Source organism: Kwoniella bestiolae, chromosome 5 (genome assembly GCF_000512585.2).
Source record: "Kwoniella bestiolae CBS 10118 chromosome 5, complete sequence".
Lineage (NCBI taxonomy): Eukaryota > Fungi > Basidiomycota > Tremellomycetes > Tremellales > Cryptococcaceae > Kwoniella > Kwoniella bestiolae.
In genome coordinates this window covers 1,125,366-1,151,573 of record NC_089245.1, presented here as the reverse complement: position 1 = coordinate 1,151,573, position 26,208 = coordinate 1,125,366, and the positions used below count along the sequence as shown (strand labels likewise).

The following is a 26,208-nucleotide window of genomic DNA, read 5'->3' as shown; positions in this document are numbered from 1 at the left end:
ACCATTCCTGTATCCTGTATCCTGTATCCTGTATCCTGTGCTGTCAACAGGAAACATCATCACAACGGCAACATCCAAGTGATCGTGAGTTTGATCATAGAGCACATCAGTCAACCCCAAAAATTTGAGATTACCCCCCCTTTTCCTTCCTTCCATTCATCGTTGACAGCTGGACTGACAATATCATCTACCATGTACCGCTCTTCCACCATCTCATCATGCTCAAACACAACTCTCAACCCTCACCGTCGCTCTCGCTCTCGCTCATCCACCATCTGTCTTGGTTCCCCCTTCGAACTGGAATCGCCAACTTATATCACCCATCATCCCTTCCCACCTCGCCGACGGATCATGTCCTCCCCTCGCCCTCGCCCCACCGCTCGCTCACCCCCTCCAATGGATTACCCACCCATAGACGACATGCCTGCTCTGCCTACGCCTTTACCCCCTACACCCACACCATCCATACATTCACCTGTACGACAAAGCAGCTATCAAGATTTGAAGAACATGATGACTGAACAACCAGTCGCTGGACCCAGTCACGGCTGGCGTCCGTACCCTACACCCCCTCGTCACGAACTTCCTCCCACCCCGCCTGTAAACGAAGATGACGAATCACACGACCGAAGAGCTGGAAGCGCTCCATCCTCATCTATCATTTTTAACGAACCCAATATGCCAACAAGGAGGATACAACCTACTCGACGCCCTGCCAGCGCATACCCTGCTCAGAATGATAATGAAAAGCCTCATATGCCTTATAGAAAGTACACAGACCCCACACCTCATACAGGAAGATACGACCAACCAGCTCATCAACTCGATGTGGATCTGGATGCGTATTCTGCTACGGAATTCGACACCGAAGAAGGAATGGATGAAAGGGAACCAACTCTGAGTTTTGTCACCACCTCGACGATAGATTCTACTGCTAGTACCCCTTCCATGGGCGTGACCTACGGATATAGAACAGAGTCAAACGATGTTGATGGAAAAGTCAAAATCCGCCAAACAGCTGGACGATCTCATGCCTACTCTTCTGCAGAAAGCTCAATGGCTTCAGGGGCTTACTCAGGATATGGGTATTCCGATCAGATATACCATTCTCATCCACCCCCTCTCCCTCACCTACCCAGCAACTACACCTCAGCTGTCGAACATGTAGGACTGGGCATCTCCGCAGACTTCCCTCAGCGCAATCCACCGGTGGAAAGTCCTTCCAGCAATCCACCTCTTTCTCCATCCCATTCATTCACTCACCGCCCGTGGAAGAGGGATATGGTGAATCGCCTGCGAAGTGGTTCAGCCTCGTCATCAATTTCGACTGCTTCTTGCTCGACCACTGACTCTGGCCCTTCATCAAGCAGGATACCGCCTCCTGATAATTCCTTTGCATATGCTTTTGACGTGTACAACTCGCCTTGGCAACAGCCACCTAGAGCCGAAGCAATCGCTATGGTAGATGAAGGAAGGGAGAATATATTGAATGTGGAGAAGATTGAATCAATGGGAGGCTTTGGTGCATTGACTGTCGATATGATTGGATCTTTTGCTGGTAAGTGGCTGCGTGGCTTATGCCCTTCTATGACTAATTCAGATAAATAGGCGTAACCCATTTACTGCTCCCGTCGTGTGGCTCCCACATAATATCGTTTTTGCCGAGTCTACTCGATATCCTCGCGCCGTCTCTAGTGGTCCTCGACATCTCTGATAACGACTTGACTTTCTTACCGGAATCACTGCACAATTGTGCATCTCTCGAAGAGCTCAATATATCTGGAAACCCACTCCGCCAAGTGCCCACATGGGTTGGAGATCTAATCGCCTTGAGAGTATTGGCGGTTGATGATTGTGGATTACAATGCTTGCCTGCAGAATTGGCGCAATTAGGTGGATTGCATACTTTGTGTGGTGAGTTTGTCACTGTTCGCGAAGCAGCTTTCTTGCTTATATCCCTCGTAGCCCGTCGAAACAAGCTTGTGTCGTTACCATCTTGGCTTTGTTTGCTCGGCCACCTCGAGATGCTTCGCGTCGACAACAACCCTTTCGCCGCGGAGTGGATTCCCATCGTCACCCCTATCCTCGCTGGACCTTCCAGACCATCCGGACCAAGTCGAAAGAACTCCCATCACAGACACTTGTCTATCAATAATGGTATCCGGTCGCCTCCATCCATGGCATCGTTGACAAGCTCGCTAACCGCAAGCTCACTTCGAGATATCCCCGGCTCTTCTTCCCCTATCGGTGACCAATCTTGGGCTACCACACCAAACTCCGCTGCTCAGTCGGTTTACCAACTGGATTCGATCGCGGAAGACCACCCACATTCGGCACCTCCCACTGAGCATGCCACGCAATCCAAAGCCCTTCGAAAGATGAGATCGGCTGGTGCTCTGCTCGGTTCCAAGAACAACAGTCCTACCCAGACCACTTTCACCAATACACCTTTACCGACCAACAACCTTGCTCCAGCTAATGCAAGTAAATTTGCAAGTCTCGGTTCGAGTGAAGGTCGTCGAGCTGCGAGTGTTATGGGCAATTATCAGAATGAACAGCCTCAGCCTGCCTCTCGACTCGCTGCTCCCGGCTTGTCCACCAGCTCATCCACGAAAACTGGTAAATGGGGATTCCTTCGAAAGATGTCGATGCACCGACTCAAGGGTGATAAAGATAAATCTGCCACCATGACCGCTTCGGCGTCTGCCAACCTAAAGTCACTGCCTCCTCCCCCGACTATGCCACAGCTCCAGCATACCAACACCGATCCAATCCCTACTCTACCTTCGCGTCCTACCATCAACGGGACTAGATCCGCCATGACCCTCCCAACTAGAAGCTTGATAGGTCCCGAAGCAGGCGAATTCGGACAGATATCTCTTGAATCGCCACCTGTATCATCGGCCACCTTGCCAAACACCGGTCTCCCATCCTCCACCTCTCTGTACAGCAATACCGGTGGTACCACTCCCGTCCGTGGAAAGCGAAGAAGCTTTCTACCCATCGATCTCGGACCACCATCCATCGAAATATCCATTCCTTTGACTTCACCCTTCATCCCCCCTCTCACCGGTTTCGATAGTCTCGATCGTTTACCCTCGGCTACATCCGAAGCTACCATTGCCACCATGACCGCTTCGAACTCTCGACCTTTGGTTGAATCTCCATCAGGTATCTTGGAAGATCGCTACGCTCAGGGACTGGAATCCATCAAGTCGTATCTTCGCGACCTGTTCGATTTGTCTCGACCACCAATAGAGCCCTATGGCGGGTTCGAGGTCGTCAGTGGTCAAGACAGTTCCTGCGCCGCATCGTCTGCTCCTTCCGATAACCTCGGTTCACCCATGTCTGGAATGGCCGGTCAAAGTACCTTCTCCACCGATGTACGACGGGCTAGACGACCCACATTGGACAACCAATCTTCCCGTACCACCTCGGTGGTCGAGAGTGAAGAGTGCGAGCAGACGTCCTTATCCGGCAAGAAATTCAAAAACGATAAATCGAAAAGAGCCAAGATCATTCGAGAGATATACGAAACCGAGCGAACCTATGTCAGAGGTCTCGGTGAATTGGTTTCCATCTACGTTCGACCATCTTGCCAACCTATCAATCCCAACAAGTCGAATGAGACTGTCGTTCCTGCTTCCGAGAGGAAGATCGTCTTTGGCGGTGTAGAGAGTATTCTGAGCATTCACCGAGACAACTTTTTACCCGCTTTGGAAAAAGCTGTCAAACCTTTACTCGAAGGTCAAGACGATGAGGAAGGCTCAATGTCAGCTTCGACCGCTCACCACGTCGGGGAGGTCTTCAGGACCTACATCGCATACATGAAACAGTATTCTACGTATATCAACAACTTTGACAACGCCCTATCAAGGATGAAGACTTGGTCTGCTCCTTCTTCGACCCCAAACACCCCTGCATTCACAGCTAAAGGAGGTGCCTCACCTGGTATCTCAGCTGCGGCTGTATCTGTGGGAATGAGCGCGATTTCCTCATTGTCTTCTGGACCCGACAGCGTGCCCATATCTGGAAATCAAATGACCTCGAGTCAGAAGAAACGGGTCAAGACGTTCTTGAAGAGGTGTAAAGAACACCCCAAGCATTCGCAGATAAACTTGGAGAGTTATCTCCTGTTGCCTATACAGAGGGTGCCACGGTATAAACTTTTGGTAAGTCGTCGGTGTGTTTCACCTTGATCTTCGCTGATTGTCGGTGTTATGTACAGCTCGAGGATCTCGCAATGTGTACTCCACCTCGATCTGACGGTGTTCGAGATACGTTGGACGACGCTCTTAACGAGATCGCATCGCTCGCATCGCTCATGAACGAAGAGAAGAGAGAAGCGGATTCAAGATTGCGATTACTAAGCTGGCAACAGCGTATATCAAAATCCGGCCCTTCACCTCTCGTCCAACCTCATCGACGATTGATCTTGGAAGGACCATTATCCCTCATTCGACTTGTCAAGAAGGCATCGGCATTTGTCGAAACTGATTCGTCCATGACTCACGGCGATAACGATCAGACCCTTACGCTCGCGTCGAAGGTGGTGGTCCCCGTCGAATATATCAAGCCTGAATTGGTAGATCGACAGGTAATGCTTGTCCTCTGCTCTGATCTGATGGTATTGGCCACTCAACGAAACGAGGGCTGGGAAGGGATGGTAGATCTGTTTAACGTTTTGAGAATGGCTACACTCAGAGAACCGGCTAGTATCGTCCATGGTAATGTGTTGAGGGTTGTTGATAATAAGGTGAATAACCACTTTCACTCTTACTGCTCTGCCCCTTTGATGATAGTTGCTGATGGTTTGTATTATAGTCGATATATTATTTCAATGGCGCGTCGCACGAGAATACTATACAGTGGTGCAGAGCTATCAACTCGGCAAGGAAAAGATAATTGGGTTTACCTTCTAGTGAGGGAGTCGCCTGAATAGAAGTGTGGTTTGGTTGATTCATTGTATCTATACTTCGGGATTTGGAATATAGCATGGTACAGTATCAGATTTGGTAGAAAAGTACAATATGATTTACGATAGATATGAGACAATTCACTTGTGAATGAATAATGATTAGATGATGACACATGCCTTCCAGCGATTAATTGATCGCATCGACTGACTACCTCGTGTGTCCTTCCTCTTGGAGCTATAGTCGGTCTCATCCAGAAGGCTGACCAATGATATGTGATACATGACTCATATACCTACAAACTCCTCCAAAGCAAATTTCATCTCCTCCCCAACATTCTTACCTATAAATACTACTTTCCCCTGTCCTTCTCCTTCTCCCCCATCCTTGTCCTGGTTCTCGGACAGCTCCTTAAGCTCGAACAGGTCTGCAACCCCCTGCAAGACATACGCCCTCCCATCGTCCAACTTGATATACCCCTTAGACCTCAGTATCTCAGGACAAGCTTTCTTACTCCCAGGGAACTTATTATCCCAAAGGACCGATTCGAGGAATTCGTTCAATCTGAGCCACTGCCTCTGCGAGAGCGTAGGAAGGGGAATGAGGATCGTGGATATTCCATTTGTGTGGGTGGGGGTGTGGGAGGGATGAGAGCAATTCTCAGATGAATGATCGTGCTTTTGCTCTTGCGGCTTTGTGGTAGAGGTTGTGGTGAGAGCGGTGGGGTCGGAGAATGCACGGAGGTTGAATAGCTCTGATAAGGGGGCTTTGGAGTGAGTTGTATGGTGGACTCGGAGGGTGGGATTTATCGTGCTGCGTTATGATCAATATCTAAGCGGATTCAGGAGTTTGTGAGAGTTGTATGTGACGCACCGTATGGTCGATTCGACCTCTTTCATCTGTTCTGGAGTCACTAGATCGAGCTTGTTCAGTAATATCACGTCGGCACATGCTACTTGTCTAGGATGTCAGATCCGTTACAGTCAGCCCTATGACATACCATGTCGAAGCGCATGACTGGTCTCTGAAATAGCTCACTTCTGGCATTCGTTGATTTCGTCTCCTTCCCTCTGCTCGGCAAGTTGCTATGATGGCATCATCATACCGTCAATACTTGAGCTACGATGCGATATGCGATGAAGCAATCAATCACCCACCTTGAGCACATTCCTACTATCCACCACGCAGACAACCCCATCCAATATCAGATCACCCATCTCCTCGTTTGCCCAGAACGAACGGACGATAGGGCCTTCAGATTTTCAAACGAGTATCAGCCACAAGTCCACCTTGATGGCTGCTCAGCTCACCCGGATCAGCCACACCCGTCAACTCGACCATTACCCAGTCTATCCCCCCCGGAGCGTTCGCCACCATCTCTTCTATGGCTGCTATGCCCATGTCCTTGAACGAGCAGCACAGGCATCCATTAGGGAGGGATAGGAACTCGGTCGAGGTGGTTTGTGAGGTTGGGTTGGACAGGGTTAATGATTTGGCTATAAAATAGATACACACGATCAGTATATCCAACAGAAAATTGGAGGTGGATTTCATATAGGACGTGCCTTCTATATCTGTCGTGTCTCCAAAATCTACCTCCAGGAATCAGCATGACTAATACCTCCTTCCCCTTGAAGCGTCTGGAAAGGGGACATACCGTTCATACAGACTGCTATCTTGTATCCATGTTCCTCCTTCAATATATAATCTAGTAATGTAGATTTACCAGCACCCAGATACCCCGTCAAGAGAGTCAGAGGTATCTTGGGTCGATCATATGCGTCTCGGGTGGGGCTCGAAGGTCCAGCTTCGGGGGACGAGACGTCGAGCAATCTTGGCACAGTCAGCTTGTCACCTAGCTCATATATCAATTATGAGGTATCTCACTGAGGTGGTTCGTCGTCTTCCATGGTCTCTTCTAGCGTATGCTCAGCTTCTCCAGGTGAGATTGACGGAAAGAAAGGAAAGAGATACGAGTAAAGATACCTCTGTATCATTCCAGTGATCTTCCTCCACTATGTATGAATGCTATTTATCCGGCCGAAATTTAGGAAAAACCGAAGCCCAACGAGCCAGCAAAAAAGTCAACTTCCTCATTACACTTTTAACCTGTTTATTCCTCCTCTTCTACTTTAATAGTCTCATCTATCATCCATCCTCCCTCGAAACCCATCGAAATGGCTTCAGCTGTCAAGAGAACCGCTCTCAAATTGGGTATGATCCCCGCCGACGGGATTGGTAAAGAGGTTTTACCTGTGAGTGTGACTTGCTTTTGGTGGCTGCAGATATCTTCAAGCGCGTATATGGGGTTATATATCATATCTTATCTGCCTGATCGACCTCATACGAACAGGTCTGGACAGGGGATATCTATGAACGATCATATTATATGCCTTGCTGTCCACTTCACTGACAATATACTTCCGACGCTCGATCTAGGCCGCCCAACGAGTGCTCGAAGCCCTCGGTTCCTCCATCCCCAAACCCACGTTCATCCCCCTCAAAGCAGGATGGGAAGAGTTCCAAGCCAATGGTAAAGCCCTCCCTGACGAGACCGTCAAGATCCTCAAGGAAGAATGTGATGCCGCGATGTTCGGTTCCGTGTCCTCCCCCTCCCACAAAGTCGCGGGCTATTCCTCCCCCATCGTCGCTTTGCGAAAACACCTGGACCTCTACGCGAACGTCCGACCAGTCTCCTCGGTCCCCATTCCTAACCAAAAATCATACCATCAATGCGATATGGTGATTGTTCGTGAGAACACCGAGTGTCTCTACATCAAGAAAGAGGAGATCAAGACCAACGACGATGGTTCGAAGATCGCACTTGCAACTAGGCAGATCACTTCCAGGGCAAGTTCCAGAATCGGGAAGATGGCGTTTGAAATTGCTTTGAGAAGGGGTCAGGAGAGGGAACAAGCCAAGCAGGCTGGAAAGGATGTTTGGTGGAGCGGTGAACCAAAGGTTACGATTGTGCATAAGTCTAATGTGCTCAGTGTGACTGATGGGTTGTTCCGAGAGAGCGTAAGAGCTATCAAGGAGGGTACGGATAGGTACAATGGAGTTAAGATGGAGGAACAGTTGGTCGATTCGATGGTTTACAGAATGTTCAGAGAGCCAGAGTGAGTGACAGCGATGTCGCGCATGTTATAATGATTTCATCAACATGGGGGGTCACGCTGAAACTGTTGGTCTACGTAGAATCTTCGATGTCGCCGTTGCTCCCAACCTTTACGGAGATATCATCTCGTAGGTTTGCGTCCAAGTTGAGATGTTTACGACATGGACGGTTGAGACTCATGCTGATGCCCTCATCCGCAGCGACGGTGCCGCCGCTCTCGTCGGTTCATTGGGTCTCGTACCATCCATCAACGCAGGTGACGATTTCGTGATGGGTGAACCGTGAGTACACATATTCTCGTGATAGAAGCCTCTCCTCTTGACGGACTCGTAAAGCTGATGTATCAACCGCACGACCAGCGTCCACGGTTCAGCACCTGATATCGAGGGTCAAAACATTGCCAACCCAATTGCTTCCATCCGGTGAGTCCTCATGCCCATACAGTCTCTCATTCCCCTTGCATGCCCTACCACTCTTATCCTCATCTCCTACATCGGGGTTCTCCTCATTGTTCTCAAGACTCAAGATGAAACATCATAGCTGATTCATTATTTGCCTTCAGATCCGCCGCCCTCCTCCTCTCTTCTTTGGGCTACGTCGAGCCCGCTGCCCGAATCAACGCCGCTGTCGATGCAATTTTGACTGAAGGTCAATACCTCACCCCTGATTTGGGTGGTAAAGCCTCTACGACCGATGTGACCGATGCTATCTTGAAGAGACTTTAAGTTTTAGTTTAATGAAGATCCATTGTCTGTGAGGAAATCCTATCATGGGTAGATATTTAGATTGAATGCATTTCATATGAAAGGATATTGGTGGCCATATTGAGTTGTCAGACATTGTTGAAGAGGTATCTCGTATTTGTGGTCAAAACTTGGCTAAAAGAAGATTACTGAGTGAATTGTCTGATTCGAATTGATACATTTCTATTCTATAATTATGAGGGTATATCTGCAATGACTAAATATGTTTACTAAGAAAAGTAATTCACTATCCCATCTCCCATGTATCCCATTCCGTTTACTTCCAGACAACCTATAGCTCCCTTAACCGCAACACGAGATTAACCAAAACACTACCCACCAACGCCGCACACAACAACGTCGGACCATATTTATCATGATAATCAATCGCCATCCTCTTCCTCAGCTTGACGATCCTGTAGACGTACATCCCTCCACTGTATGTTATAGCCAACAACGCAGTCAGAGTGAATAACAGGGCAGAGAGCATCCCTACGGAATCACGGGGGTCGATGAAATTCAGGAGACCGATTGAGACTCCCGATAAGAGGATGGCGAAGTGGGACCACTAGAATAGATAATCAGTGTCAGCTATAGTCATACAGCAGATAATTTTACGAGGGAGAAGTAAAAGACGACGACAAGATGAGATTATTTAAACCCGACTCACCTTCAAAAACGTCCTCTCAGCTGCGAACACAACCTTGGGCTCAACTCTCACAGGTACAGCAATACGTTTACCGGGTGGAGCTCTGAATTGATCCACATAGATAACTTGATTCCCACTTTCATCCTCTTCCTCGTCCACGTCATGCTCATGTTCGTCCTCTGAATCCACTTCTTCCTGTTGTCCCTGTCCGGGCTTACCACCTCTAGCAGCAACAGCTTCGTTTAGCTTCTTGAGCGATTTCGCATCCAATAGCGAAACGTTCTTGTCGAACCTATCTGACGAAGCTAACGGGTCGATCCGCAAAGAGGGATCATACTTGTTTGAACTGTTTCTTCGCGGTAGACCATCGATCTCTTCATGTTCATTTCCATTACCGTTGACTTTGGAAGAGGAAGAGGGTTTGGAGGTAGGGTTCGCTTTCAGATGAGCTTCATCCCTCAGTTTCTTTTCTCTGAAATCCCTCGCTGCTCTAGCTTCGGCAGCTGCACCGGGAGGTAATCTGAGATGTTCATCCTCGTTCTTCGCAATTTGAATCATAAATTCTTCATCTTCCTCTCCCTCAGATACAGGTTCATGGTATGACGGTTGACTTGACCTAGCGGGAGAATGGATAGCGGAGGTGGTAGCTGACGCAGAGGAGTGAGCGTTGGAATGAGGTCGTTCGATCAATACTCTAGATTTGGCAGATACGGGCTTTCGGATATCTTGGTCCATTTGAGGTAGCCAGAATGGTACCAAGTCTACTCTCTCGGGTAGGAGAGATGCACATCCATGGATGAATTTAGAGAATTTAGGGACAGCTTCGACCAAGTGACTGTTGATCAGATCTCTGATCCATTGAGGAGGTTCTTCGCCGACCTTTGTAGCGAGTTTCACTTCCAGGACACCGTATGGGAAGAGCTCTTTCTCGGATGGAGCGATGGTGGGGAAAGGATGGTCAATCCCCAGATCGGTTCTCCGCCAATTACGGTTGGTCCTGTCGTGACCGTCGAAATCGTCTTCTCGGACCATTGTCAATTCGGTATCAAGCGAGATTCGCACTGTAGCGTTTCCGGGAAGCTGGAAGGCGGTACGGTTGTAGAACGTTCTCATGACTGGTAACCGCAGGCGAGATTAGCTTGGATCTCATCTCACACGACAGAATTATTCACACTCACCAGGTCTGAGCTTTCTAGTGATGATCGCATATTGAACTTCATTGGCAAGTTGCTTCATCCCTTCCACCTCCTTCTCAGTCTTTTTACCCTTCTTCACCAATGCGTCAAACTCGTCATCCATGGTATAGTGACCAGCCAAGAATGCATTCATCTTATCTTCCTTGATGGTGAATCGCTCTTTGACCGATTTTTCACCGGTCCAGTCTTCCCTGTGTGTCTTTCGTTCGACGAAGATCTGCACGACCCAGGTACGGTCAGTTGACGATTACCATCGAGGCCAATGAATCAACTCACGGTGATTCCAGTTACATCACCATACCATCTCATTCGGATAGCTTCGGCACCCTCGGTCTTCTCCAATCGACCAAGGTAGAGCTCGAGATCCTCGTTATCAAAGTAGATGGAAGTGATGGCAGAGTCGGCTTTGGAGAACTCCTTGTTTGGATCGAACACTGCGCGGAACATTAGCTTTGATTCGTATCAATCCAATACACTGTGGCCCACCAAGTACGGGAAGATGCTTCATAATAGCCAATTTGAGAGGGACGATATTCTCGTCGTGAACCTATGTAGACATGTCAGCTTGTTACTGGATGAACATAAGAGTTATCTAGCTCACCCAGTACTTGGTGGTACTTCTCACGAAAGCGTTTTGACTTCCACCAGCAGAAGAATCACCTTCAACGGGATGACCTCTCGTTCTGACCAGATCGAAGAGTTTAGAGAGCTTGACAATGAGAGGGTCATAGTTCATCCTGTAGAATGGGTGTCTTTCGAGGAACTCTTTATTGAAAGTCGGTTTGAGTGAAAATCCGGTGAGTTTCTGCGAGAAGAAACCGTCAGTTCAATCTGTTTCCCTTGTGATCAATCGAAAAAGCGAAGGTAAACTTGAACTCACATCATGCTTCTTGACGATCTTGATAAAACCAGTAAAGTTCAACTTGGTGAACAGCGCCAGATCATGAACATCCGCAACCAGCACCGCAACCTCCTCTTCCAGCTCCCTGAACCTCTCTTCGATAGCATCCACAGAGATATCCGACGAGGCATCATCGTCATCATCATCGTCACTTCCAGCATCATCATCCCTATGACTCTCCACATGTCGTTCTACATCCCCTGGAGTCCTCTCTTCCCCCTCATCATCAGAAGCATCTTCTGATCCTTGCAGTCCAGCTTTCTCCACTAGGCCCACAACTTCTTTCTCCAAAGTTGTGATCTTCGACATCAACTCTTCCGATTTCTCCCTCTGGAACTTTTCGCATTTGGCCAATTCATTCTTGAGCGACTGAACAAAATCGGCTTCGGCGATATCGTTCCACGGTAGGTTTGATTTGATCTGTTTCTTGAGACCACTGTAGTCGATATACTGGTCTGCCCATTCAGAGTACCTTGAGTCCTGTTTAGATAAGGTCAGCGATGAGTGAGAGGGCTCGAATACAATTGCAAGGTGACGACGATAGGTAAGGAGAGGGGAGAAGGGGAGAAGGGGAGAAGAAAGAATACCGATGTGCTCACCTTGATCCGTCTACCAAACTTCATGTTGTCTTGTGTCTATCCACTTGGATCCGATACGGATATGCTAGTGCTTGATATTTTGGCTTGAAAGCGAAAAGTGAAAAAGAAAGAGATGGATCAAAGTGCAACGAGTTAGAAGTAAAAGAGGGTTATGACGAGTTGAGTGTGTGAAGGAGGGAGGGGGGAAGAGAGATCTGTGCACAATATCAAAGGCAGCGAGCACGTGGGACTAGGACCAGCTGAAGAATGAAGAGAGGGAAATCAGACGTCGTACGTGCCCAATGTGTGGTGAAAACTCAAAAGTTGAGATTACGATAAGAGGAAGAAGAAGAAGAACGATTTGATGTCGTGTGTATGTATCTGTGTGGGTGACTGTGTACAGTTTGAACAAGTACAAGTATACAGTTATAGTGATAATGAGGGAGAGAGCGACTATACCGGGAAGCGATGATGATGAGCCAGAATGAATTATAGATTTGATGATGTATGAAAATGAGATTGATGCAGAATTAATTGGACGGTTTTACACACGTGTGTACGGTAGTTTTGTGTGTCCGATGATGACGCAAGGGGAGTTTTGGTACGAGCCCAGCAAAATGGGATCCGTTTGTATCTCTTGTTGCCAGATTGACTGGAGCCAATTGTCTGTGCGTCCACCTGCACTTGTTTTCGCGAGACAGCTACTCTTCTTCATGCAGCTTAGCTCGCTGAGCATACATATGGTATGGACATTGACTACAGCAAAGAGTTGTGATTTGATCATCTTGTCAGACGACCATAAACGTGCGTCTCAGCTTGAATTCTCGTCTCAGGCACAGCTGAAGAAACATGATTTTTAAGGGATGCTGTCATGACCACAATCAACCGTTCGGATAGCCGATACTGCATGCCACGAGAAGCAGCAAATATTGAAGACCAAATTGGGAAGACGTTCTCATGCATACAGTATGTGATCCGTTTCCACACTGTGGTTATCTTCCTACTCTTGTGCCTCGATATGGTAATTGGACAGAGGTAGCTTTGGCTAGCCAACGCGGCATATCACAAGTGCGATCCGAACACAGCATAGTCTGACATCGACAAAGAAGATTTCTCTAGAGCTCGCTGATCCATGTTGCTTTTATGTCGTCTCCCAAGACTCTCCGGTGGTTGTCGTTTCCTCCAACCTTCCATTAGATGACTGTCTTTCCAACCGTCAATCGATCAATTTACCACTAAGACAAATCGGAGGGTGCTGTAAGTTGACTTACATTCTGGAACTTCCATCTCCACCTATCCCCGAAATTGATCCTTCCATAGATCTCATGATTTATCCACTGCGCGTCTCCTATTTCCCTCGGATCCAAACTCTCAAGCACCTCCTGGACTAGTGACTCGGTGCGCCTCGCATTTTGATCGATAACCACGAATTGGCCCTGGAGGTCGTATCCGAACTCTCTGAGTTTCTCTGAAGAGATATCAAATCTGCTCCAATCTATCTCCTTTGGTTTGGCTTGGGATTTATCACTGGTCAGCTCGTTTACGGCAGAAGTGGTCTCAAAGCCCGCGGATCTTCTCTGGCGAGTATCAATTTCGGTCCATGTGGGAGGGGGAGCCAAGGGTCGATAAAGAAATACTGGACCTTCAGAGGTACATACGAACGATCTGACTCGACCACCCGATGGAGTGGTAGGTACTTCCGATGAGAAGTTGAGCAGTGGCAATCTCTGATCAGGGTCACACGAGTAAATCAACGGTATGTCTTCGTCCTCTTCTTGTAAACTATCTGTACGTTGATCGGTACCGTCGACGGGGGCTGAGCTATCTTCGTTAGCAGCCGAGGCGTCGTCGGTGGTTTGTGTATTCATCGTGGGACTAGACAAGGGCAGGGGTGTAGGGGTTTTATTGTACGGAGAATGAGTAAACTTCCTCCTGCTTCAAAATGTTCCACCTGGTTTATCCAAGTTGCCTGACCCCCCTTAGTTGTGGATGTAAATCTCAGGATCGATCAAAGCGTGAAGCTGATCTGTCGTTCGAATAGAACTGTTTGCATTGCTGAAAGAGCGGCCGACCTCAACATCTAACACCGCTGAAGCAAAATGACTGGACGATACAAGGCCATGGCCATCTTACAAGAAGACCTTTCATGGTATCCTTTCATGCTGCCACACATAGCATACCAAGCGGAAGTTCAATGTGTACTGTATCGTCACGAACAGAGGTACTGCTGTTGATCTTTCAGTGCGGGGCGCAGAACGAGTGGCGCAGGTGAGACTGTATTGTGCCTGTCGCTCAAGCTCAACATCATACACACGTAGTTGTCTGCTCTCGAGCCCACACGGATGGCCACAGTGGCAGTGAGATCAAAAATGCATCGACGGTACGCCTAAGCTCTGACGAAAGTCTCATATCCCTCACCAAGGCGTATCAGGACTAATTCCCCCCGACCTATCGCCCATGCTCAAGTAATCCCTATTGATAATCTCGATAGTCCCCCTTCCAAACTTGGTGCCATATGTCTCTCGACCCCGGCGAGTGGTACCTGTCGCTTTCTCTGCATCCGTCAATTCACGCAAAATGAATCTACCATGCGCGTCCACGTAGAACCTGTCTCCCTGCGTACCAACGGATTGGAACCCCTCTGGGAAGTTGAGATCGCGGGGATCTCGCCATTTAGAGTCCCCAATCGCGTCACTCCCCTTTGCCCCTCCCGATGCTGGCTTGGTATTCTTCGAGGTCGCTGATGCCTTAGAGGATGCACGCGAGTTGGAAGTGGCCTTGGAGCCGGAAGGTACTCCGTAAGTCTCCCCCAGGAAACGAGCGGCTCCGCTTTTCGGTACTAAAGGCGGGAAATGACCTCCCGCTAGAATATCATTCATGTCGAACTGTCTTTTGAAATTGGTAGAGCCCCGGGCAGAGGTGCCGCCACCAAGTCGGATGAAGCTATTGTCAACTCCTCGGATACCGAGTGGGTCGTCGTTCCCGCTTGAGGTTGGATATCGATTTGAATGGGTGTTGTGGGAGTTAGGAAATGACATTTTGCGAGATGTACAGTACTGTAGTACGTTAAACAAACAGTTTTGGGTAATCGTACTGTATGTTACAATGACAATTGCACAACGCTTTGTGGGTGTGTGTTTATATGTACTTGTAGGTCGAGGGGGAGCAGCCTCACTTTCGTTTCAAGGCCAATTCGAAGTCGTTTGTGTGGATCCTTGCAACCTGACTCGAGGTTTTGACAAAGGATTTGAACAGCCCCAAGAGCGTCAGGTGTCAGAATGGAAGGCATTCAAGTGGTCGAAGAGAACATCTCCTGGCGAGGCAGTCCCGAACTGATTTGTACTCGCATGATGATACGGGACCTCGATGGACTGGCACAAAGGATGGAATGCAAGCGAGGATCCTCTGTGTTATGACTTGTGCGATGTACGAAACGATGGAAGACCCACACAGCTCCCCCGTCGCTCGCCACTCGACGATGCTTTAACGTACCGCCATGGATGGACCCTACGAGGGCGCAATCAAGTACAAAGTACGCTCAGTGGTTTCAAAGTGAGCTGTGGTGCAGATGCATAAAATGGGAAGAGCCACTTCACATCATCGGGAACAGGGAGATGATATGCTATGATGTGCAGGATGCTTTCGCTAACTTACGGTTTTCTAGGCAAATACAGTACTGTATATGAATTAATATCCAATGTGCTGGCCTGCCCTGTGTCCAGTCACACGCCGTGGTTGACGGCTGAATTACAATTCTTTATCAGACTTCTCCGCGTCCAGCGCTGCTTTCAGCGTATCCCGGCAAACACCATCCCTCTTAACGACGAACCTGGGCCCTTGCTTCGATATGAACGATCGATCAGGCATCAAAGACGGGTCCTCATAATTCAGATCTCCTTCTTTTCCTGTGTCCCTGAAGATACTTTCATCTCCAGAGTCATCTGGCTTTGGAATACGCGTGTTGATTCGGAAAGCATGACCGATAGACGTGTCGACCCCAACCGCCTCTCCTTCCAACGCCCCCAACAACTTGGCTATTTCCATTGATACCAAAGCAGCTGCCCTTCGCTCCCTTGCGGCTGCTATGTACATCGAGAAGCTTTCATTCACACTACCTATGGTTGGTGTAAATCGAGTACCGTTCATGAGACCGAGCTGGCTGGTGGAAGGGAGGAGCCTTGGAACGGTTCTGGAAGTGGTGGTTTTGGACGAAGATGACATGATGGTTTGGAATCCGGTCGGCTGGTGTTAGCGTAATCGAATAAGTTCCGTCTGCAATGATTAGTAGGTCATCACACATTGACAACTTATATATGTGCTTATAAATATCGCTCGGGGAGGTCGGTCCTTTGTCAAAACACGGTAGAACATCCGACAAGATGAAAGGATTGTCGAACATGACTCGATGTCCCCCCAATACGACACCGCGTCTCTGACGTGGCCCTCTTCCACATCGGTCATCGGTTTCACTTCGGTCTATCAGAAGGTCACTTACACGACTACTTGGACGCATGGCAACAGAGGGTCGGGTCTGGGAACGAGAATATCAGCCTCTTAGCACAAAAGCATATCATCTTCGTGATCTGAAATTACAATCCCTTGTTGAAAAGCCTTAAGAATCCTTTCATTGGGCGACGCTGAACTCGAAATTTGTTGCCGTTTGTCAGAGCAGTGTGACAGCAAGATGGGGTTTGAACACAGACTACATGCAGTATGCCTTGGAGACCCCAAGTGATAATTTCCCCTATCTGTAGTATATTCGTACAGGCAGACAAGCCTTGATTTACTTGTTTTGTTTTGCTACATGTTATACTCCTCAGCGTGTTCTTGCAGGTATCTATGCTTGTTCAACCATCGATCGCTCTGAATCAGCGAGGGACACCATTCTTTCATGACATCCACGTTACTTCAGCTGAGATGGAGAGTGATCAAGCTTGAGCCAAAGAAAGCTAAGCCCGAAAAGCGAAAATCCCCCTTTTCTGCCAATTGACAATTAAACAATCGAGGAACCAGGGTAAACAAACCACGATTCAGGGTCTAATAGGAGTAATTTCCTAATAGACAATAGAGAACATCCTCACACATCACACCACACCTTAAAAAACCAGACCATCCCATCTCTCCCTCGTGCTTCGTGCTTGTGCTTGTGCTTGTGCTTGGTATTGTTCTCTCTCGTCTTGTCTGTGGACATGATCGTAGATAGATACCACGGTTGAGTCGCTATCATCACCATTATAGATTCATAGATAATCATACGAGTACTCTACTGCCTTTCACGGAACGGGGCCAGGCAAGTGGATCAACCAACATTGCATTGCCGGAATCATCAGCTACAGCCTACAGCCATTCAATCAGCATCAACCAACAAGCGTCAAAAGCACAAACCTTCAATTTTTGTGTGTGTTGTGTGTGTTTCAGCATTCACCACCATACGATACGTGATAGAGAGACGAAGCGAGAACCCATGACAGGCTGCTGGATGGATGCATGAGAGATATAGGTGGTGAGTTGTTGACGTTGTGATCTACGTTTACGTACCAGCTGGACAGCTAATCAGGTGAAACATCATACGCAAATTAGCTTGAATCGAGTTTCTCTCTTAGTTCCCTCGCTGGATCCCCATCCCATCCCATCTCATCCGTTCAAGAGGTACCATCATCGACAAAGCACTGACCGCCCCGCGCACTCTCCTCTCTCAGCTTATAGGAGGTAGCAGCAGCAGCAGCAGCAGTAGCCAGGTGGTGTAAGCGGTGTGGAAGCCTCATCAACGGGATCAAGCCAACAGCCATACACATACACGGCGTGGACCTTGTTCTTCCCTGCTTCCTGCTAGTAGATCAGACTTGAAAGGTATCGGTATACACACGACCCGAGATCATTCACAGGTGAGTGTTGACATATATAACATGGTACGAGTATGAATGACTGACCTGACCTTCGGACGTATTTCCCCCCGTCACCTTTAAATGATCATTCCGCACTTCCCCATATCCAACACACATACACACCATCTGTTCCCGATCTTCCTTTCTGGATTACCCATCACCTCGTGCTTGGGATTGTTCTTGTTCTCGGACATTCGCATTCGCAGTCACTCGTATTCCCTTCATCACCTATTCACAAACATCTGACCCGATAATCATCTCATTCACATCCACATCACATCAACATCATATCACCTTTCACTCCCTGATCAACAGCTTGACAACGACGCACAAACCATCTACTTCATCCCACTTACATATTTCGTTAATACCGTCATTCCAATTAAACTAAAGAAATACGCAGGAAACCCAAGCGTCAACATATAAACAGCACGGATCACCTTACCCTGCTAATACTGGAGCAAATCTTGTCTTGGTTACCATACCTATCCCAATCCCAAATCAACCTTCAACATCTATTCAATCTCGACAACTCACCATCCAGCATATATAAAAAACCCATCTCATCACAACGTAGATCTAACTCATCATACCAGCATCATTATAATCGATACAGGTGAGTACTCTAGTCTACTCCCTTGCACCTAGGCCACCGGCCACATAACATCACCGCATGCTCAAATTTTGCTATAAAGCTAACACCTTGACGACCAATATAGATCTACAGCAATATCGTTCTTTTCTTCTTAAACCTTCTTCACCAGTTAAACACCATCAATCCCCCCCCATCATCCCCATTAATCAAATATAACATCACCCATACACCATGTCATCAGCCGAAATACAAGAGAAGATCTCGGCGGCGCGGAGAGAAGCGGATGCGCTGAAGGATAAGATCAGAGCGGCAAAGGATCAGACTGCCGATACCAGTCGTGAGTTCTCGTGTGCTTATGAAATAGTTTGCGGGATTGGGTAGAAGAAGGCTTCACCTGGATCGTGTGTCTGGGCGAGTACGGGCAAAGCAAGGTGATGATGGCTAAGAAGTATAGATTTAGTGGTTGAGGACTACTCTGGGAGACATGTCTTGCACGGTGCCACTTGCAGTGGGCCGTCGCACAGCTGACAGAATCGAGAAACGAAACATGGACGTAACACCCATATAAGCGATGAGCAGATGCCTTTCTTCACACTCAGTACGCTGACACTGCCATCACCCACATAGTCCGAGCAATGGCCAACGACACCCCACCCTTACCACGTATGACCCTCAAAGTACGTCGGACGCTGAAAGGCCACCTCGCCAAGATATACGCCCTGCATTGGGCAGCGGACAAACGACATCTAGTCTCAGCTTCTCAAGATGGTAAATTGATCGTATGGGACGCATACACCACCAACAAAGTACATGCCATCCCACTACGTTCGAGTTGGGTGATGACCTGCGCGTACGCCCCCTCCGGTAATTTCGTGGCATGCGGTGGATTGGATAACATCTGTTCGATCTATTCGCTTCGGGGTGCTTCGCCTGGTGGTCCTGGAGGAGGTCAGGTGAAAGTTGCGAGAGAGCTGTCGGCGCACTCTGGGTATCTGAGTTGTTGTAGGTTTATCAATGATAGGCAGATCGTCACGTCTTCGGGGGATATGACTTGTATGTTGTGGGATATAGAGCAGGGCGTGAGGACGATGGAGTTCAATGATCACACGGGTGATGTGATGAGGTGGGTAATTGTCCCTCTAAAATTTTAAAGCTCGATGTCTCGATCGAATATCTCATTGTGAGAGGACAAAATTCATCAGGAGTGGTGCAGAAGATTCCCGAGCTCGAAGTGATAGAGTATTAGCTGATATCCTATCTTGATCGTAGTATCTCTCTCGCACCCAACGCCAACCTCTTCGTCTCCGGTGCATGCGACGCCACAGCAAAAGTATGGGACATCCGAACAGGCAAGGCCGTCCAGACTTTCACAGGCCACGAATCAGATATCAATGCTGTGCAGTGAGTATCTTCCCATATCAAAGTGACAAACCAGTCGTTCTAATTTGCTTCACGTTCATCAGGTTCTTCCCCAACGGCGATGCCTTCGCGACCGGATCAGACGACGCGACGTGTAAACTCTTCGATCTCCGAGCCGACCGGGAACTTAACACCTACGCTCACGATAATATACTATGCGGTATAACATCTGTGGCATTCTCCATCTCCGGTCGAGTCTTGTTTGCAGGGTATGACGATTACAACTGTAATGTCTGGGATACACTCAAGGGGGAACGTATCGGTGTGTTGGCAGGTCATGAGAATAGGATCTCATGTATGGGTGTCAGTGGGGATGGCGTGGCGCTATGTACGGGAAGTTGGGATAGTCTGTTGAAGGTGAGTCGAGTTGGCGTGTTTGAGGGTAGTGCAAGCGGGTGATTGACAGATTATGTGATGTTATAGGTCTGGTCTTAGTCCCCTTCAAGACATGGTTGGAGACCTGATCCTCCGAATAGGTGATTGAAGCTGGTCATATTCATTCGATTTGAACCAGATAGGTCGGACGAAGGGAGGACGGACATGATAAAGCACGACAAATACCCACTAATCTCCCATCAAAACAATTTATAACGTCACCTTCACTTCTTCATATATACCCAAACCCCAAACCCCATATTCCTTGCTTATGTTATGTATCTTTCATTTATTCATTTCGCTTTCTGTGTCATACCTTTGCCTATCCCATATGAATCATTTTCTTGCTTGCCTATCATGATTTCACACATGAAGAGATGATTATTTCCTTTTGACTTCAATGAGCAAATGGATTTTCATTTCTATCGTTTTCGCATTGACTGTGCGTTCCTTGACAGGATTAGTCATTCAGTCACCTTTGTGATAAAATCGATCCAGTTGGGAAGTCGCAAAGATCACGCTGCAATCGCTGCAAAGGTACGAAGACTCACACAAAATCATTTCATGCATCAACAAGTCCTCATCAAGTTATTATGTATATCGTTATGAGGTATCTAACAATTTCCAACATTAAATTCCAATCCCATTTCCAGGGTGTCACTCCCTATATCACTGCATTACAACTTTACACATCCCACTACCCATCTTATAGACCAGGTCGATATACCTATAAATCGAACCGTAGCGCATTAGTGCAAATCGAATCATGATTGAGCAAAGTGTAACTCACAATGATCTTCCCGCTCTTCAGATCTTCGCATCTATAACTGACCTCCTCAGGGACCTATCAACCGAAAGCAGACAATTATCAGCCGACCATCCTCCACCTCCCTCTAGCTTCCAGAGCCAAAGGAAATCAAGCCAACACTCACGCCTCGTTCGACCTGCAATACCCTCAACTTATGTTTCCTCTCCTCAAACTCCGCCACAATCCCAATCAAAGGTTCCTCGACAGACCCAACATGCTGGTTATATGTTGATAATCCCTTCTTACCCTTGAGTTTGGAATCGTGGAATGCGGCTATATCACCTGGGCGGGGCTGGATCCGTCACATCGTGTCAGCTACGAATACCTTTAGACGATCTCCACCGGAATTCATTTGATGTATACGTATATGAACGACAAAACTCACATCGTCATATCTCCTCAGGATCGATCCACCCTCTTGTTCAAATACCACCTGACCCCATCCCTTCTCAAGATTGGGTCGTGGCAATTGGGCATTGTCCATAGCGAAGAACACGAACCCAGCGGGACTTCCATCCTATAACGGTACAATTAAATCAGCTGTTGTCGGAATATCGTCATTTTTACAGGATCAGCTAGAAAGTTATGCACTCACCCCGACTTGAGCTCTCTTCCCCTGAGCAAAGATGTTATGAGCAGATCTGGCCAACTGCGCTCCATAAGTCTGCGAAGCCTCTTTCAACTGATCGAATCCTGGTCTACCACCGCCACCTTGAGACATAGAAGGTTGTCTAGCGAGAGTCTGTTGAACAGGTGAAGGAGGTACTTCCTGTTGCTGGGGAACCTTCGACGGTGTAGGAGGTGCGATGTCGATAGAAGTTCTAGATTTCCTAGATAAGATTGATCCTGATCGTCTCGGCGATCCCTGTGGTGGTCGAGCTTGAGCTTGCACTTGAGGAGGCGGAGGAGGTCTATTAGGTGGTGGTGGAGGAGCGTCCTCTTCACCTTGCTCTAGCTGGCTGGACATGATCGCAGCTGGTTCGTCGGAGATTTGCCATTCCCCTGAACCAATACTCGATGTAGGTTGATCCTCAAGTATTATAGCCGACGAAGCTGTACTTGTCCTCTTATGTGAGGAGGAGAACCTCTTTTCAAGCGGTACAGGTGGTCTTCTACCCGATGGTGTTCTTACAGGTGAGCCTACAATGGGAGAAGTAGGTGTCTGCGGGACTCGTGCTGGTGGAGGGGGTGCTTGGTCGTTACCGAGGGAAGTAGATATGGTAGGCCTACCAGGTGGAGGGGGTGGGGGAGTATCGCCTTCTTCCTGGAGATCTGCAGGAGGAGAAAGGACTGGTCTACCACCTGGAACGGGAGGTCTCACAGGCGGTGGTGGGGGAGGTGCATCATCTTCATCGTCTTCCACCTGCTCCGCCGCTTGTACAGGCTTCTCCTGCTCTATCCCCCTGAGATCCTCTTTCGGTTCTTCAGCCTCAGCTGCACCACCAGGGTTGAACAGCCCGAATCCACCCAATGCACCACCAGCTCGCAACCTAGCCAAAGTAGCTCTTCGTCTAGCAGCTTCCTGTTCAGGTGTTTCTTCGCCTTCGACTTCTGCTCCACCTCTGACTGGGGACGCAGGCACTTCGCCTCTTGGGCTAGGGAGTGGAGGTTCCTTATCGATTGGCGAGTCGACATGTCCTTCTTCAGCTGGAGGTAACTCGGAAGAAGGTGACGTGATGTTTTGAGGTTTCTTGAAGGTTGGAGGTGGCATACCAAATTTTATACCCCCTAATTTAGCCATTCGAGCGGCTATACCTGATCGTCGAGTGGCATCTCCATCCTCTGCCTTGGGTGATGAAGGTGGTTCTTCGGATGTTGGCGCTCGGGCTCGAGCAGGAGAAGAGGCAGCTACCGGAGATGTCGAAGCTAATGGAATCAATGTAGTATATTAGCAAATAGTCCTGTTTGCAAGCCATGTGAGAATAGCAATACTTACAAGGTGATTTAGGTGCGCTGGCAGGAGTGGGCACTCCCACTTGTATAGGAGCAAGCATGGAGGGTTTCCTAGCGGGAGGAGGGGGAGGAGGCGCGTCTTCTTCTTCCTCCTCCTCTTGCTGTTCAACAGGCGGAGGAGGTGCCCTAGCAGGTGGAGGAGGGGCTGAATCTCCTGACTGTCCAGTCGGTGGCGGTGGAAGATGTCTAGCAGAAGGAAGTGGAGGCGGTACATCTTCATCGTCCTCATCTTCGACTTCCTGAGCAGGCGGAGGGACAGGGCGACCTGGAGGTGGTGGCGGAGGGATATCTTCTTCCTCTTCCTCTTCCTCTTCTTTCGGATGAGTAACAGGAGGCTGTGGTCTAGCGGGAGGAGGGGGCGGTACATCATCTTCCTCCTCATCTTCATCATCCGAATCTTCTCGCGGAGGTATAAGCGCACTACCAACAGGCGGTGGCGGGAGCGCTCTACCGTCCCTACCAGGAGATGGAAGGGGTCTAGGTCCAGCAGGCTTCTCCCCAGATACCCTTCGTTGAGATGGTAGAGGTGGAGGTGGAGCATCCTCTTCATCATCATCTTCGACAGGTTGTTCAGAGACACTATCATGAGTATGTTCATGTTCATGTTTCAATTCCAGCTCATCCAGCGGTACGTCCAAAGACAACCCCCGAGGTCTTCGGGCAGGTGGAAGAGGTGGAGGAGGTTCGTCGATATCATACTCTGATCCGTTCGGCGCAGGTGGGTGGATGGGAACCATACCTATCGGATCTGGGCTGAGGGGTGTGGGAGTATCTTCGTCTAATGGATCATTTGGTTCTTCGAAATTCAATCGGCCTTCTTGAGCTTCTTTGAGTATATCATCTTTCTCGTCTCCACCTTCAACGATACCTTCTTCTACTTCCTGAACCGGAGCGGACTTGTCGACGATCTCTCCTCCTGCACTTTCATCTTGGGTGGTGACGGTACCAGTACCTCGCGAGGGGGAGTCAGCGCCACCGACCGCACCGACCAGAGGCTCATCCTTATCCTCAGGCAATTCAGGTTCGAGTGGGGCGTTTCTGTTTTCCTCTTCCTCTGCTTGAGGTTTAGCGGGGGAGGAAGGATCAACAGGCGCAAGAGCGATCCCAGCAGCAGCAGCGCCTTCTAATCCACCCGCACCCTTCCCTACTTCTTCAGCTTCCTTCTCCTTCTGAACTCCCTTCTCGGTCTTGGGCAGAGAATCTTCTTCTCCAGCAACCATGACCTGAGGAGGTGGGATAGCTGCACCACTCTCATCGGTAGTTTCGAATCGCTTCTCAGGCTCCGCAGGGTTCTCTCGGACTGTTTCAGCGGAAGTCGTAGTCCCAGAAGAGGTAGGTGCAGGCGTACGTCTTTTAGGAGGAGCAGTTCGACGAGGCATAGCTGCGATGGGAATTGATTTGGGAGGTGCAGCTGAACTTGTTGTTTCTGTTTGAGCCGACTCGGCGGGAGGAGGAGCAGCAGACAAACTTGGTTCTTCAGCAGTAACGGCAGGTTTCGTTTCCTCCTCTTGCGAAGTAGCTGGAGCAGGTGCAAGGGCAGGTTCCGCTTTCTCCTCAGCAGGAGAAGAGGTACTCTCTCTAGTCGGTTTTCTAGTAGGTTTAGCAGGCGGCATCATCCCCATCGGACCCCTCGCACCGAGCTTAGCCATTCGTGCAGCGATCGCGGCTCTTCTAGCTTTCTCCTTCTCTTCTTCATCCTCTTCTCCTTCCTCTGTAGCTTCTTGACCTTCCGGAGGAGCAGCGTTTTCACCTTCCTCTATAACAGGGGGTGACCTGACTCTTTCTGGCTTCTCAGTTGACGCAGCATCCTCATCACCCTCAACTTCTGGTTCAGGTTCTGGCGCAGGAGCAGCAGGCCTCTTCCACACTTTCCCACTTGACACAGGCGGCGGCGCAGGCTTACTCTCGCTCGACCCTCCTCCAAACGCACCATGACCTTGTAAAGCCGCCATACGTTCTTTCAATGATCCACCCTTTGTGATCGAGCTGATAGCATCCGCAGCTGACATCCCTTTTCCCTCTTCTGTTTCATCTTTCTTCGCCTCAGCGGACGTACTAGAGGTATCTTGTGCAGCCGGTGCAGACGGAGTGGAATTGGCAGGTGGAGGAGCAGCAGGTGCAGGTGTAGGATTCGATTCGCGTTCCTTGGCTTCCTGCTCCTGACGCAGTTTCTGCCTTTGAGACCATGTCAATCCCCCTGTTTGGGGTTTCGGCTTGATGGGTGGTGGAGCGGGTTTGTCCTGAGCAGCCGCAAAGAAGGCTAGGCGATCTTTCATAGATTGAGGACGAGGGGGTGAGTCTGTGGGATTGGTGGGTTTGCTTTGACTAGACGGTGCGGGAGCTGGAGCTGATGGGGCTGAGGGCTGGGTGGGAGCAGGTGGTTCGACAGGAGATGGAGGGGCTGGGGAGGGTGCGATACCCGGAGTGGGTAATCGCGATTGAGGGCTGAGGGTGGGAGAAGGAGGAGCGGGCTCTTTTATGGAAACGGGTGGTGGATCTTCTTTGATGGCGCTGGGTGGTTCGGCGACTTCATTTTTGAGAGGTTCTGATTCAGGTGCTGCTTCGGATTCAGTCTCTTCGAGAGGGACGATGAAATCCTGTGAATGAGAGCAGATGACCATCAATATTCAGATCGAAATCATAGATCCGTATAGATGTGTGATAACGGGGATCTCAAGGGTACATTTACGTTTGCTCTGCTCATCTGGTGGCATTTCAACTTACCTTTGGGAATCCACCAGATTTCGATCCATCCAAATTCTCACCAATCAACCAATCCTCATCATCGGGATTCGGTCCAGTCACTCGGATCCTACGAAACGAACAGACTGATCAGCACCCATAGCTTGACAGACTGAATACAGAGCATACTGGACGTCTACTCACGTCTCATCCTTGGCGAACGAAAGATCCGTAGCGTGAGGTGATTTATACTTGAGTCTGCGGAGGGGTCATATCAGTATGTGGATCAACATTGAGATGTATAAGATGACAGGGAGACACTCACGTCGTCTTTGCGAGATATGGGTATGACATCTTGGATCAATCCTTCTTGACACCCAAGGCTGTGTC

General features: G+C 48.9%; 9 protein-coding genes across 9 annotated transcripts; 3 read left to right on the top strand and 6 right to left on the bottom strand.

Moving 5' to 3' along the window:
- Nucleotides 1–420: 420 nt before the first annotated feature.
- Nucleotides 421–4,905, top strand: I302_106815 (uncharacterized protein; the record flags this gene model as incomplete). The annotated part of the gene is made up of 5 exons (XM_019192532.1): nucleotides 421–1,558; nucleotides 1,609–1,914; nucleotides 1,966–4,172; nucleotides 4,229–4,756; nucleotides 4,825–4,905. The coding sequence occupies 5 exons, from the start codon at nucleotides 421–423 to the stop codon at nucleotides 4,903–4,905; spliced, it is 4,260 nt and encodes a 1,419-aa protein (XP_019045529.1).
- Nucleotides 4,906–5,203: 298 nt separating this feature from the next.
- On the bottom strand, nucleotides 5,204–6,826 carry I302_106814 (uncharacterized protein; the record flags this gene model as incomplete). Its single annotated transcript, XM_065870335.1, has 8 exons — nucleotides 5,204–5,729; nucleotides 5,790–5,876; nucleotides 5,955–6,001; nucleotides 6,074–6,168; nucleotides 6,227–6,412; nucleotides 6,482–6,508; nucleotides 6,574–6,749; nucleotides 6,804–6,826. The coding sequence occupies 8 exons, from the start codon at nucleotides 6,824–6,826 to the stop codon at nucleotides 5,204–5,206; spliced, it is 1,167 nt and encodes a 388-aa protein (XP_065726407.1).
- A 267-nt stretch (nucleotides 6,827–7,093) lies between these two features.
- Nucleotides 7,094–8,759, top strand: I302_106813 (uncharacterized protein; the record flags this gene model as incomplete). The annotated part of the gene is made up of 6 exons (XM_019192534.1): nucleotides 7,094–7,171; nucleotides 7,356–8,035; nucleotides 8,115–8,162; nucleotides 8,235–8,315; nucleotides 8,394–8,456; nucleotides 8,597–8,759. 6 exons carry the CDS (start codon nucleotides 7,094–7,096, stop codon nucleotides 8,757–8,759), a joined length of 1,113 nt encoding a protein of 370 aa, XP_019045531.1.
- A 310-nt stretch (nucleotides 8,760–9,069) lies between these two features.
- Nucleotides 9,070–12,146, bottom strand: I302_106812 (uncharacterized protein; the record flags this gene model as incomplete). The annotated part of the gene is made up of 8 exons (XM_019192535.1): nucleotides 9,070–9,345; nucleotides 9,448–10,541; nucleotides 10,605–10,839; nucleotides 10,899–11,056; nucleotides 11,109–11,169; nucleotides 11,224–11,427; nucleotides 11,503–12,003; nucleotides 12,123–12,146. 8 exons carry the CDS (start codon nucleotides 12,144–12,146, stop codon nucleotides 9,070–9,072), a joined length of 2,553 nt encoding a protein of 850 aa, XP_019045532.1.
- A 1,190-nt stretch (nucleotides 12,147–13,336) lies between these two features.
- I302_106811 (uncharacterized protein) lies at nucleotides 13,337–13,969 on the bottom strand (the record flags this gene model as incomplete). Its single annotated transcript, XM_019192536.1, has 1 exon — nucleotides 13,337–13,969. The coding sequence occupies one exon, from the start codon at nucleotides 13,967–13,969 to the stop codon at nucleotides 13,337–13,339; it is 633 nt and encodes a 210-aa protein (XP_019045533.1).
- Nucleotides 13,970–14,515: 546 nt separating this feature from the next.
- On the bottom strand, nucleotides 14,516–15,139 carry I302_106810 (uncharacterized protein; the record flags this gene model as incomplete). Its single annotated transcript, XM_019192537.1, has 1 exon — nucleotides 14,516–15,139. One exon carries the CDS (start codon nucleotides 15,137–15,139, stop codon nucleotides 14,516–14,518), a length of 624 nt encoding a protein of 207 aa, XP_019045534.1.
- A 709-nt stretch (nucleotides 15,140–15,848) lies between these two features.
- Nucleotides 15,849–16,322, bottom strand: I302_106809 (uncharacterized protein; the record flags this gene model as incomplete). Its single annotated transcript, XM_019192538.1, has 1 exon — nucleotides 15,849–16,322. One exon carries the CDS (start codon nucleotides 16,320–16,322, stop codon nucleotides 15,849–15,851), a length of 474 nt encoding a protein of 157 aa, XP_019045535.1.
- A 2,490-nt stretch (nucleotides 16,323–18,812) lies between these two features.
- On the top strand, nucleotides 18,813–20,480 carry I302_106808 (guanine nucleotide-binding protein subunit beta; the record flags this gene model as incomplete). The annotated part of the gene is made up of 5 exons (XM_019192539.1): nucleotides 18,813–18,918; nucleotides 19,209–19,704; nucleotides 19,851–19,982; nucleotides 20,045–20,357; nucleotides 20,436–20,480. 5 exons carry the CDS (start codon nucleotides 18,813–18,815, stop codon nucleotides 20,478–20,480), a joined length of 1,092 nt encoding a protein of 363 aa, XP_019045536.1.
- Nucleotides 20,481–21,081: 601 nt separating this feature from the next.
- I302_106807 (uncharacterized protein) lies at nucleotides 21,082–26,172 on the bottom strand (the record flags this gene model as incomplete). Its single annotated transcript, XM_019192540.1, has 9 exons — nucleotides 21,082–21,102; nucleotides 21,166–21,219; nucleotides 21,308–21,475; nucleotides 21,569–21,700; nucleotides 21,779–23,049; nucleotides 23,120–25,733; nucleotides 25,861–25,948; nucleotides 26,023–26,076; nucleotides 26,144–26,172. The coding sequence occupies 9 exons, from the start codon at nucleotides 26,170–26,172 to the stop codon at nucleotides 21,082–21,084; spliced, it is 4,431 nt and encodes a 1,476-aa protein (XP_019045537.1).
- Nucleotides 26,173–26,208: the final 36 nt, after the last annotated feature.